Source organism: Diceros bicornis, chromosome 35 (assembly GCF_020826845.1).
Source record: "Diceros bicornis minor isolate mBicDic1 chromosome 35, mDicBic1.mat.cur, whole genome shotgun sequence".
Lineage (NCBI taxonomy): Eukaryota > Metazoa > Chordata > Mammalia > Perissodactyla > Rhinocerotidae > Diceros > Diceros bicornis.
The window spans coordinates 17,246,402-17,261,028 of NC_080774.1; the positions used below are offsets into that span (position 1 = coordinate 17,246,402).

At 37.9% G+C, this 14,627-nt stretch overlaps 1 protein-coding gene across 2 annotated transcripts in view; it reads right to left on the minus strand.

Annotated features, from left to right (window-relative positions):
* The window catches only part of SPPL3 (signal peptide peptidase like 3), a 128,956-nt gene that overhangs the window by 15,007 nt on the left and 99,322 nt on the right, over window positions 1–14,627 (minus strand). For both annotated transcript variants that reach the window (XM_058531587.1, XM_058531586.1), the window contains exon 3: window positions 5,038–5,126. In XM_058531587.1, coding sequence (XP_058387570.1) covers window positions 5,038–5,126 — 89 coding nt within the window. The remainder of the gene's footprint in view (window positions 1–5,037; window positions 5,127–14,627) is intronic.

Genomic DNA, 14,627 nt, shown 5'->3' on the forward strand with positions numbered 1-14,627 from the left:
TACTTAGGGATTTTGGTGAAATAAAGTATTAAATATTTCTAAAAAACAATTTGCTTCTTATTGGCTGGGTAGATGAATCAAATAATTCACTTAGGAATAGGGCAATTCAATTTAGGAAGAGTGATCTATCTGTCAAGACGAAAATAAATGATCTAGTGAAGAGGTCTGTCCTGAACTGCAGTCAAGACCCATTCAGCCTGGCCCATAGATCATTTTAGGGGGAGGCATATCTTCAAGTGTCTTATGGATATTTGTCTTTATGGACAAAACTCTATGAAATTTCTAAATTTCACCTAAATAGTTTTTTTATTGGAGTGCTCTACAATAGTTCAAAGAAGAACTAGAGGAAACTACATTTCAGGTGTTTTTCAAAACAGAAAATGATGATTTCTCAAATAAATGATTGTCATATGATAAGAAACAAATCTTTAAAAAGATCTATAAATCTTAAAACATACACCCACACTTCCCCCTCTGTAAAACAAAGCATCATATAGTCTACAGATTAATTATATTGGTTTAAAACATGAACAGAAAAATTAAACAGCTGGCTAGAACAATGACTGTTTTGTAAGTCAGATATATGAGAAGTATTTATTTATAATAAATCTAAATTTTAGAAGTTTAGTCTGCAATTAAAATGCAAAACTGAATACAAAGAACCTTTCTAGAATATTAGATAGAATGCCCAGAGTTTTGTTTTTTGAAAGCACAGATTTTAAACCAGGAGGTATTAGCCACCGCTTCCATTAGTTTTATAGGATGCCCCAGAAAGTTTACCAAAACAGCAGTGTTACAGGGCAAGTGAAGCTCCTTTTGTGGCTGATAATATGCTACCTAAAATAATGTGCACAACTTCAATACTGCACTTCCTAAAGGTTTGGAGATAATGGTCCTGAAGGGGAAGGAGCTAATTAATTAGAAATTTTAGCCAGACTCCAGTGACTTAAAAACAAAACAAAACAGAGCAAAGCAAAACAGAGCAGCCATTAACTGGGAGGACTTACTCAAGTGCAGTTGCATTATCTTGAAAGCTAAAATCAACATAAGAAATAGGCATGGTGATGGAATTAAAAATGAGGTACAGAGACATTACTTTTAGCATTCAATGAACAAGGCTACAGGCTAAAAACATGTCTGGTCATGAAACAGACATTGAGCAACACACCAATGTATTACTGGTAATTGTTTAGAAAGTTACTGATTTTGCACCTCCATGAGAAAAGCATGCTTTTGACTAAATATTTACCAAACACTTATTATACAGTAGGCAACCTGGAGGGATTAAAAAAAAAAAGTCATTTCCAGATCTTGTGAAGTTTACAGTCTAGGTAGGGAGATTAAGATGTATGTCTCTTTTAATGAAGAGAATTCCAACTGTACATCTCCATTAATCTCCGTAGTTCAAACAAATTATATGAGAAGACTAGTAAAGGACTTCAAGATGTCAGATAATGGGGGAAGGGTGGCTTTTTTTTTTTTTTAACCCACTTAATACTAATTAAATGAAGGACTGACGTGCCAGGAGGAAAAATATCTCTATATAGTTTCTTGGCGCAGATGTAGGGATGAGACAGGAGTTAGAACAAGGTTAGGGAAAATTAGAGAGGACCTGCAGGGAACTCCCTCCCCTCCACTTTCTTTCTGACCCTTGTTATTGTAAAACCTAACACACAGACAGAAAAGTATATGAAACAAAAATGTCAAGTTCAGTGAATCATCACATAGCTAATACCACCCAGGTCAAGAAAGAGGTGGGGCCGGCCCAGTGGCTTAGCGGTTAAGTGTGCACGCTCTGCTACTGGCGGCCCGGGGTTCGGATCCCGGGCGCGCACTGACGCACCGCTTGTCCAGCCACGCTGAGGCCGCATCCCACATACAGCAACTAGAAGGATGTGCAACTATGACATACAACTACCTACTGGGGCTTTGGGGAGAAAAAGGGGAGGAAAAAAAAAAAAAGGAGGATTGGCAATAGATGTTAGCTCAGTGCCGGTCTTCCTCAGCAAAAAGAGGATTGGCATGGATGTTAGCTCAGGACTGATCTTCCTCACAATCAATCAATCAATCAATCAATCAAGAGAAAGAGGATCCTGCCAACCCCAGAAGTCTTCTTGTGCCCCTCCCAATCACTACTCTTTCTCTTTCCCCCAAAGGGAACTACTATTCCGGCTTTTATGATACTTTCTTCTTTGTTTTACTTTATATTTTTCTACCCAAGCATGCATCCTAAAATACTAACATTTATTTTGCCTGTTTTTTGAACGTATTATATACACTGAATTATATAGTATGTATTTTTTTGTGTCTGGCTTCTTTCGCTCAACATTGTGAGAAATATCAATGCTGTTAGACATAGCTGTATTCACTCATTTTTAAGTCTTTTTCACAAATTTCTTGATTCTTATTTATTTTGGGAGTAGGCAACTGCATCCTTTAAAAAACCTCTCTCTACTCACTTTCTCCTTCAATCAGTTCAGAATACTCTTGTCAAAACACTCAATTCATACCTTCCTTTTCTTAGAACTCTCCCCCTAATTCTTCTATATTGTTGATCATTTAGGAGGACTTCAATCTCTTTAGCACCTACACAATCTCTTGCGTTTCTCTGTTCATCTTTTTGGCTATTACTATTTCTTTGACTTTTGATAAATGCACCCCGTTTTCCATGCCACCCCTTTAATCTGGAATGGTGTCATACTCCATAATCAAGTACTGCAAGTACTTGTCAAGTACTGCAAGTACATAATCAAGTCTCTGCAAGGGCCATTTCTTTCACTATGTTGTTCCTGATTATGTGGATGTGGACTGCATTCTATCCTAATCTGTCCTTATTCCTTTTGGTATCCATGGCCCACATGAGGCACTGAAGAAATATATTTGTTGAGGTTAATTTCCAGGAGGCGGATTTAAGAAAATGATCATTTAAACAACCATCTACCACTCTTTAGATGCTGGTCAGTAACGAGAAGTAAAAAACTGATGTTACCAGGTAACTTCCTTCCACTGTATGCACTGACTTAACCATTTACTTATTTGAGGATAAAATGGTACTTAGACACACACTATCAATTTCTCTTAGGTTTCTGTGATGCAATGTACATCAGATTTATAATCCAGTTCAAGTACATCATTTGTATATATGCTATATAACACAGGACTTTTAAAGAGTTTCAAGAATATAAAGTGATTTGGATGAAAATGTTGACAGAAGGTAAGCTACTATATAATAATTTAACCTGAAAATTGGATACTGACACTGAGTTTTCCTTGATTCCCGGTAAGTTACTGGTATGGTATTTTACCTTATACGAGGATCTGTGACGTAAGTTTAAGAAAAGACTCATTACATTTAAATGATTCTACTTACTGTACTTATTATGCCCATGTTACACTGCTGGGGACAATGAAACACTTAACTGGGCGAAAACTGGGCAAGTATAGTTTGGACAGTATAGTGTATTATAATAACTAGAGAAACTAAAATAGATATAAGTGATCTCTTTTTAACTTCTAAGACCCTCCACCAATATTCTACCTAATTCTGTATTAGATTCCCAGTATTTCCTCCCGATTAGGTAGTGACTTGAATCTGTCCTATAAGTCACTTTCACTCTCCTCTGTGCCTGTTGTTATACGCTCTTCCCACCTGGAACTTCTCCACCAATCCAAGTTCACTGTTTCAAGTTTCCAGTCAAACTCACCTTCTCTAGGAAAGAGTCTCTTACTAACTTGACTCATTGTTGCTCACCTCAACTTGCCTTTCTCTTTACTCTCTTTGCACACAGATGTCAAAATGACTTCATCTCTAGTGCTTACTCTGATCTACTGATAGTAGATGCTTGTTCAGAAGGACTCTGAGGCAATGTCAAAGGTCTGTGCGAAAAAGTACCTACTCTAGGAACAGGACGGGAAGTGGTATTTGCTATCTCTGTCTTAGCACTTTATTAACACCTTGGAAAGCATTTTGGCCAGCTCTCGTACTTTTGCATCTTTCAAAATATCTAAGAGAATGCCAAATGCATGGAAGATACCCAATATCAATCTCTTAATATTATCAAATTAAGTCTCCTTATTTCTAATTCAATCCTCTTTCTATAACAAGCATTACCAATTTTCTAACTCTATTGAGGTACAATTTGCATACCATTCAAGTTCACTCATCTCTTAGGGTATAATTTTTTTTTTGGTAAATTTACCAAGTGTGAAACGATGACTATAAACCTAGTTTTAGAACATCTTCATCACCTCAAGAAGATCCCTCATGCCAATTTACAGTTAATTTTTCCTTCCCATTCCTTGCCCCAGGCAACCACTCATCTACTTTCTGTCTCTATATATTTGCCTTTTTGGAAATTTCATATAAATGGACTCATACAACATACAGCCTTTTCCTGTCTGGCTTCTTTTACTTAACATAATGCTTTGAGGTTCATCCATGTTGTAGCATGTAACAGCACTTTATTCTTTTTAATGCTGAATAGTATTCCATTGTATGGATATACCATATTTTATCTATTAACTAGTTTATGTATCTTCGTTTCTACTTTTTAGCTATTATGAATAATGCTGCTGAACATTTGCAATATAGCACACTTCTATTTTTTTTAAAACAAGTATTTTTATAAAATCTTAAATATCAAAGAGATACTCACAATACTCAGTTTTACAAGCACTTCAAGTAGCTATCTTTAAGTGCCACTGAATGAGTTTATGATCAATACCTACAAAATTTATCAACCTCACCAAAGGATTTAAATGAAGTTATAAGCAGGCAGATACCTATCTATCCTGCTTGTCTTTAAGAAAATAAAGAATCTCAACAGCAAGCTTTTAGGCATGAGTTAAAAGCAGTATACAAAAAATCAGTAGTTCAGATTCAGAACACAAGAACTGAACAAATTACACCATACAGATTAGATTTTATTATTATACCAAACAGATTCTTAAACTCAGTAAATTATTAAGTGAAGTTATAGAAACACTCAAATTAAGACAACAACATGTATGAATGTTAATTGACATAAAAAGCCTTACTATTATTGGTGCTGTTGCCATTGAAAGACCCAGAAGAATTGTTATTGTCTTTCTCCTTATCTTGATTTTCAAAGTCCATATTAAGGGACCTGTGGAAAAAATTGTATAGGTAAGTTTTAGTTTTCCTTAAGAAACAAGTAGGTCAGAAAAGTCAGTAATGACACAATATTTTAAAATGCTAGGCATTAGGAAAGAAAGGAAGATCTCTTTTGAACAACTCTGCAAAACAGTTCTTTTTGCCTCATTTTAAAAAACAATCTACATTCCTTCCAATATGTCAGTTAAAGAGTTTTCCTGACTGCAGATAAAAGCATTCCATGGTGGCTGAATCTTCCAGCCATATCTCTGTGCACATCCTTAATTACTTCCTTATGATAAACATCTAGAAGGAAAAATGCTGGGTCAGAGGGCAAGCACAATTCTGAGACTTTTACGTATCACACAACTGCTTCTAAAAAGGGTGTACTGATCTACCCTCCAATAGCAGTGTATGAGAGTACTTGTTTCCCTACACCTTGTCAGCTTTCATTCAGCAAAAACAAATATTTGAGTTTCTGCTAATCTGGGACTGTTCTGGGTACTGGAGGGACAATAAATAGTGAGTAAAACAGGCTCTCGTGGATTTTACCTTCAAAGGGGGGAAACCGACAATAAACAAGAAAAATAAGTTAAATATATGGTAGATTAATGGTAAGAGCTACAGAGAAAAAGCAGAAAATCAAGAAGTCAGGTTTGAAATTTTAAATAGGGTGGGCAGGCAGGGGCTCCCCGGCATGACTTCTGAGTCAAGATCTGAAGGAAGTAGTCATTGTCAATCTGCGGGACTAAAAATTCTCTCTCTGTCCTAATTTAGAATTCTTTAACTATTAAACAATTTTGTGCACGTGAGCTTGCCCGTTTCTTTCTTTCTTTGTGAGCTGACTACCTGTTCAAGTCCTTAACTCATTTTCTACTACTGTGTTCCTTCAAAGAAGGGGTTTATGTGCCAAAAGAACTTCCTGTGATGATGGAAACGTGTTGTATCTGCACTGACCAATGTGGCAGACATTAGCGAAACTAACGCTTCTAATGTGGGAGTGCAACTGAGGAACTGAATTATACATTTTAATTAAATTTAAATAATTTGAGAGCTAAAACTATAAAACCCATAGACAAAAATGGGTAAATCTTCATGACCTTGGATTTGTTAGTGGACTCTTAATGGGAGAAAATATGTGCTAATCGTATATCTGATAAGGGCCTTGTATTTAGAACGATATATAAAGAAATCTTACAATTTAATAATAAACAAATAATCCAATTAAAAATAGGCAAACAGGGGCCGGCCCTGTGGCGCAAGCGGTTAAGTGCACGCATTCCACTGCGGTGGCTCGGGTTTCGTCGGTTCGGATCCCGGGTGCGCACCGACACACTGCTTGTCAAGCCGTGCCGTGGCGGCCTCCCATATAAAGTGGAGGGAGATGAGGCATGGATGTTAGCCCAGGGCCAGTCTTCCTCAGCAAAAAAAGAGGAGGACTGGCAGATGTTAGCACAGGGCTGATCTTCCTCACAAAAAACAAAAAACAAAAAATGGGCAAAGGATTTGATCAGTCTGGCAATTTTCAATTTCTTTAATAAATACAGGGCTATTCATGTTATATATTTCTTCTTGAGTGAGCTTTGGCAGATTGTGTTTTTCAAAGAATTTGTCCGTTTCATCCTAGTCATCAAATTTATTGGCATAAAGTTGCTCATAGTAGTCCCTTATTATCCTTGTAATATCTGTAGACTCTGTAGTGATATCCTCTCTCTTATTCCTGATATTAGTTTTGTCTTTTTTTCCTGATTAGTCTGGCTAGAGATTTATCAATTTTATTATCTTAAAAAATCACCTTTTGGGGCCGGCCCTGTGGCTTAGTGGTTAGGTGCGTGCGCTCCGCTGCTGGCGGCCCGGGTTCGGGTCCCGGGCGCACACCGGGGCACTGCTTCTCCGGCCGTGTCCCACATGCAGCAACTAGAAGGACGTGCAGCTGTGGCATACAACTATCTACTGGGGCTTTGGCGGGGGGAAGGAGGAGGATTGGCAATAGATGTTAGCTCAGAGCCGGTCCTCCTCAGCAAAAAGAGGAGGATTAGCATGGATGTTAGCTCAGGGCTGATCTTCCTCACACACACACACAAAAAATCACCTTTTGGTTTCACTGATTTTTCTCTAACAGTAAAGAAAATCTATTTCATTTATTTGGCTCTGGTCTTTATTCTCACCTTTTGTCTGCTTACTTTGGGTTTAATCTGCTCTTTTTTCTAGTTTATTAAGGTAGAAGCTTAGACAGATCATTGACATCTTTTAATTCTATTCTAATCTAGGCATTTAGAACTATAATTCCTCCTCTAAGTACTGCATTTGCAGCATCCCATAAATTTGGTGTGTCGTGTTTTCATTGTCTTTTAATTCAAAATATTTTCCAATTTTCTTCTTGATTTCTTTCTTTTTCAAATTTTTAAAATTTTATTTACTTTCGTGAGGAAGATTAGCCCTGAGCTAACATCTGTTGCAGATCCTCCTCTTTTTGCTAAGGAAGATTGGCCCTGGGCTAACATCTGTGCCCATCTTCCTCTACTTTATATGGGACGCTGCCACAGCATGGCTTGATAAGCAGTGCGCCAGTCCATGCCTGGGATCCAAACTCGTGAACCCTGGGGCGCCGAAGAAGTGGAGCATGCAAACTTAACCGCTACACCACCAGGCTGGCCCCCTTGATTTCTTTTTTGATTCATGGAAGTGTTACCTTTGTTTCAGATATCTGGGGATTTTCCAGAGATCTTTCCAGTGTTTACTTCTTATTTGATTCAATTGTGATCTGTTATGGACTGAATGTTTGTATCCCCCACAAAGTACATTTTTTGAAGCCCTAACCCCCAATGTGATGGTATTTGGTGTTGGGATCTTTGGGAGGTAATTAGAGTTAGATGAAGTCAGGAGGGTAGTAGGGTCCTCATGGTGGGATTAGTACCCTTCTAAGAACAGATATCAAAAAGCTTGCTTTTTCTCTCCATGCGCATGCACCGAGGAAAGACCATGTGAAGACAGAGAAATTGGCTGTCTATGAGCCAGGAGGAGTCCTCACCAGAACCCAACCATGCTGGCCCCCTGAACTTTAGACTTCTAGCCTCCAGAACTGTGAGAAAATAAATTTCTGTTGTTTAAGCCACCCAGTCTGTGGTTTTTTGTTATGACATTTCGACCTAACCAATAAAGATCAGAGATCATACTTTGTATGCCTTGAATCCTTTTATTGAGACTTGTTTTATGTCCCCAAATATGTTCTATCTTGGTAAATGTTCCACGTACACACGAGAAGAATGAGTTTTCTGTTGTTGGATAGAGTATTCTACAAGTGTTGATCAGGTCAAGATGGTTGAGAATACTGTTCAAGCCACTATATCCTTGCTGATTTTATGACTACTTGTTCTATCAATTATTGAGAGAGGGGTATTGAAATCTTCAGTTACACTTGTGGAGTTTTTTTTATTTCTCCCTGAAGTTCTATCAGTTTTTGCTTCATGTATTTTAAAGATCTTTTATTAGATGCATAAACATCTAGGACTATAGTCACGCACTGCTTAACAACAGGGATACGTTCTGAGAAATGTGTTCCTGGGCGATTTTGTCACTGTGTAAACATCATAGGGTGTACTTATACAAACCCAGATGGTATAGCCTACTACACACCTAGGCTATATGGTACTAATCTTATGGGACCACCATCATATATGTGGTCTGTTGTTGACCGAAATGTTGTTATGCGGTCCATGAATATATTATATCTTGTTGCTTAACTGACACTTTCATCATTATGAAATAATCTTCTTTGTCTTCTTTGTGGTAATATTACTTGCTCTGAAAGCTGCTTTGTCTGATATTAATATAGCCACTCCAGCTTTCTTTTGATGAGTGTAAGCAAGGTATATCTTTTCCCTTTTATTTTAAATCTTTTTCCTCTTTATATCTATAGTGTGCTTCTTGTCAGCAGCATGTAATTGGATCTTGCTTTTTAATTCAATCTGACAATTGCTGCCTTTTAATTGGGGTGTTTAGCCCAATTTCATTTAATGTGATTATTGCTGTGATTAGGTTTGAGACTATCATGTTGCTATTTATCCTGTTTTTTTTTTGTTCCTCTTTACTTGCCTTCTTTTGGGTTAATACAGTATTTTTTATGATTCTATTGTATCTCCTTTGTTTTCTTATTAGCTGTAACTCTTTGTTCTTTTATTTTAGTGGTTGCTGTAAAGTTCATAGTATATATTTTTAACCAACAGTCCACCTGCAAGTTATATTATACTACTTCGTGTATAGTATAAAAACCTTCCAACAGTTTACATTTATTTTTCCTGCTCTCAACCTCTGTACTATTATTGCCATGCATTTTACTTTTACACATTATGCTGTAAACTCTACAACATACTGTTACTATTTTTGTTTATACAATTATCTTTTAAACAGTTTTAAATAATAAGGAAAAAACCTTTTATATTTATCAATGTTGTTACTATTTCTGGTGGTCTTCATTCCTTTGTGTAGATCCAGATTTCCAACTGGTACCATTTTTAATCTGCTTGAAGTATTTCCTTTAACATTTCTTGTAGTGCAAGTTGGTTGGTAATGAATTCTTTTAGGTTTTCTGCGTCTCAAGACATCTTTATTTTGCCTTCATTTTTGAAAGATATTTTTGCTGTAGAGTTCTATGTTGACAGTTTTTTCTTTCTGTGCTTTAAAGCTGTTGTTCCACTGTCTTCTCACTTGTATTGTTTTCAGTGAGAAATCAGATGTCCATCCTTATCTTTGTACCTCTGTATGTGATATGTCTGCCCCCACCTGTGGCTTTTTGGATTTTCTCTCTTATCACTGGTTTTGAGCAACTTGATTATGACGTGTCTTGGCGTAGTTTTCTTCATGTTTCCTGTGCTTGGGGTTTATTGAGCTTCTTGGATTTGTGGGTTATAGTTTTCAAGTTTGGAAAAATTTTGGCCATTATTTCTTCAAGTGCTTTCCTGTCTCCCCCTTTCTAGGACTCCAATTACTCGTGTATTAGGCCATTGGAGGTTGCTCTTTGATGTCCAATGATAGTTCAATGATACTCTTTTCATTAAAAAATTTTTTTTCTTCTTTTCTCTATTTCATTTTGGATAGTTTCTATTGCTTGCCTTCAAGTTCACTAATCTTTTCTTTTGCAACATCTAATTGCTGTTAATCCTATCTAGTGTATTTCTGGTTTCAGACATTGTTTTCATCTCTAGAAGTTTGATTTGGGTACTTTAAAATATCTTCCATGGGGCTGGCCCCGTGGCTTAGCAGTTAAGTGTGTGCGCTCCGCTACTGGCGCTCCGGGTTTGGATCCCGGGCGCGCACCGATGCACTGCTTGTCTGGCCATGCTGAGGCGGCATCCCACACACAGCAACTAGAAGGATGTTCAACTATGACATATAACTATCTACTGGGGCTTTGGGGAGAAAAAGGGAAAAAAAGGAGGAGGATTGGAAATAGATGTTAGCTCAGGGCTGGTCTTCCTCAGCAAAAAGAGGAGGACTGGCATAGATGTTAGCTCAGGGCTGACCTTCCTCACAATAAATAAATAAATAAAATAAAATATCTTCCATGTATCTACCTAACTTTTTATACATATAAAACAGTTATAATTACATCTGTTTTGATGTACTTCTCTGCTAATTCTAACATCTGTGTCAGTTCTGGGTTGGTTTTGATTGATTATTGTCATCACTGGTCATGTTTTCCTTCCTCTTTGCTACCTGGTAATCTCTGCTTGTGTGCCAGACATTGTGAGTTTTACCTTGTCTCAATATTTTTATATTCCTATTGGTGCTTGATATTTTTATATTCCTATACATCTTGTTGAGTTTTGTTCTGGGATGCTGTTAGTTACTTGGAAATAGTTTAATTTGTTCAGGTCTTGCTTTTACGATTTATTAGGAGGGTCCAAAGAAGTGCTCAGTCTAGGGTAATTATTCTCTACCACTGAGGTAAGACCTTTCTGAGTACTCTACCTAATGCCACATGAATCATAAATTTTTCCAATTTGGCTGGTGGGAACAGGTACCCTTCCCTCTAATCCTTCTACATTATTCTTTCCTCAGTCTTAGGTAATTTCCTCACATGCATGTACTGATCAATATTCTGATGAATGCTCAAAAGGTCCATCTGCAGATCTCTGGGGTTTCCTTTCTTTGTAGCTCTCTTCTCTTTTGTACTCTGTCCTATTAATTCTAGCTGCCTCAGTCTCTCTGGACACCTTAGCTCTGTCTCCTTGACTTATGGAATCTTTCTCCCTGCACCACCACCTGGAAACTTTCTTTAATGGTTTTCTTTGTTTTTGACAAATAAAAATTGTATATATTTAAGGTATACAACAAGATGTTTTGATATATGTATACCTTGTGAAATGCCTACCACCATCAAACTAATTAACATATCCATCACCTCCATAGTTACCTTTTTTGTGTGTGGTCAGAACACTGGAGATCTACTTTCTTAGCAAATTTCAAGCATACATTATTATTATTTATAGTCACCATGATGTACACTCTCCAAAACTTATTCATCTAATAACTGAAAGTTTGTATCCTTTGATCAATATCTCCCCTTTTCCCCCACCCACCAGCTTCTGGTAACCACCACTCTCCTTTCTGTTACTAGGAATTCGACTCTTTTAGGGCGGAGTGCTATATTAAGACAGGTGGCAAAATTGTTTATCATCTCTCAGAATCATTGTCCTTTGCTGTCTGACGAACAGTGTCCTGAAAGTCGTTGTTTCAGGTGGGATGGTGAATCTCGTTCCCGTTACTCTATCTTGGTTGGAAGTAGAAGTTGCTCTAGGTAGTTCTTTTAAATATTCAGGTCCTGAACTGAGCAGAGTTTGAAGTGAAGGAGAGGCCTCCCCTCCTTTCATGTCTTGTTCATGCTGTTAAGTCCCTAGGGGTACTGGAACATTTGAGTTTTATTCTTCTCTTTAGGAGAGTAGAGAATGCTATCCTGGAAAGGTCAGAATTCTTCCTGGAAGAGACTCTTAACCAAACTACTAGGCTCAGGTCCTACTGATAATGCTCTTCTTCACTTCATAGTTTCCCACCCCTGACTTAAAATCTCTTGCTGAATTCAAGAGATTTGCCCCTCTACTATACTAGCTTGACTCCATCTGCCATTTGGTGTCATGTATTTTCATTTACTGTCTAAAGCTCCCTTATCTGTTACTGGTGCTGAAGAAGCCTCAGTTGGCTATGTCCTCAGTTAGAATAGGTGACCTGACCAGGAAAGCCTGTGGAGTAAAGACTGGTTAGGTACACTTCACACCAGTCCCCTTTAAATTTGGCTAATTAGTTGTCTAGCAAACTAATGGATGACAAATTCCCCAATAAGACAAAAAGGATGGATATTTTTAGATGTGGTAGAGTTCCTGAAACATGGTTAAGACTCCTCTTCTGAATATGGTTAGGACTCTGATGTGTTGGCTTTCCTGGGAGTTTTTAATTTAAAAAGCCCTGGATTTTAGAACATTCATCTTCTCTTATCTAATATTTGGGGCCTTATATTTTTCCAGCCATTAGAGGAAGACACTTTAACAGAGATTAAAAAGTACACTAGCTGCTCCCACCTCAGTCAACCCTAAAGGACTGTTACAGAGACTGGCTCCCGAGATAAACTTTTCCCTGTCAATTTTGATTAGTTCCACAACAAAGCAGACACAATGTTTTGCATATATTTCCCTTGCCAAGACACTTGTCCTAGTTTTCAGTACATGGTTTCACTGCTATGGTCTTTTAAACTTTAATTCATGTTTCTCACGGAAGAGTTAATCATTTGTGGAGAGCTAAACTCTAAGACTGGTGATGTAATTCACGGGAACCTGTCTGGAGTCACTGGAACATGAAGACGGCTTCTTCCCTGTGGGTATGGTTTGGAAAAGACACGTTCTAATTTAAAAAGAGTTTTTCAAATTCACTTATGAATGGAACATAATAATAACAACTACACTTGTTATGCCTACTCTGCTTCTCAGAATGTGGAGACAGGAGGGTAAACTTAAAGGAACTGTTAGCCACATCTCTACTCTGGGGGCTGGCTATTACAGACTGTTAGCTTCTCCTATGCTTTCTGCTGGCATTATATTGATAACCTGGACTGGAAAGTTGCCAGTCACCTCTGGTTTAACCCTAGGCACAAGTGTTAGTGAGCCTCTCGCCTAAGACTGGGTAAATGAGACTGGGTGCTGAGAGTAGTGTAGGATAGACTTAGGGGTTATTGAATTCTGTTTCAATTTGTTATTAGTGGAGGACTATTTAAAACTCTACCCTGGGTGTTTTTTTTCTGGTGAGGAAGATTGGCCACGAGCTAACATCTGTGCCCATCTTCCTCTAATTTGTATATGGGACGCCGTCACACAGCATGGCTTGATGAACGGTGCGTAGGTCCATGTCTGGGATCCGAACCCTCGAACCCTGGGCCGCCAAAGTGGAACGCGGGAACTTAACCACTATGCCACTGGGCCAGCCCTAATCCCGGCTGTTTTAAGGCAAGAATTCTCCCTGCTTTCAAATACCAGGAGGTTGTGGTTAACTTAAAAGCAGTTTAGCTGTTCCTCTTTCTTAGAACCTAGTTTGATAAGAAGTGCTGCAGGGACATGAAAGCTTTAGGCAGGCTAATGAGGTACTGTGGGGGGCGGGGAGAATAAGCAAGCACTCTATATAATTTGAAGCTTACTCTGAATTTCTCATGCCTCAAACAAGCCTAGCTAAAATCAAGCATTGCCTGATCATTAGAAGCAGTAGGGTCAATACTGCACAAAACAGAAATCTAGTTAAACGAGGTTGTGAGGCCCCACATGTTTCCTCCAAACAGAAAAGATTCATGTATTCCAGCTTTACAAAACAAGATCAATGGACGTAGGTTTAGCAGATCCCAGGCCATTGTGACTGGGGTCCAGTAACAGTTATCCACACGGCACAGTTGCAGCAAATTTAAGCTGTTTAAATAAAGTCTTTGCAGAAGACTCCGCTTCCTCAGCTATCTAGGGACCATTCTGAATTATGGGGCCTTTATCCTGACTTATGTGGTAATCATTATTAACTCTACAGACATGAAATTGCTTGGCTGGACCTAGAATAGTTTGTTCCATCTTCATAGAAAACTATCCTTTACTCTCCTCTACTCCCCCTTCCATAACAATCTTACTGCTATATAATAACATATAAGATGATATTAATATATCATAATGTTGTTACCAGACATTCCATCCAAATTGTACCTTGGCTGTTTGCTTAACAAACAGCAAGTTTGGGTTTAAACTTGAAATCAGTGTTTAAATACTATCAGAAAGACTTCAGCTATGGCTGTTTCATCATAGACAACCATTTACCATTGCAGAAAAATCCATCTAAATTATAGCATATTATTTGCTATTTTGGTCTTTTCATCAACTATAAGTGAACAGGAAGTAGTTATGGGCAAGCTGTAGAAGGCAGACAAAATTCCAATTATTGATGCTCACACAGAACCTACATCAAGAACCTAGTACTAAGAATCAAGGCAGAAGAG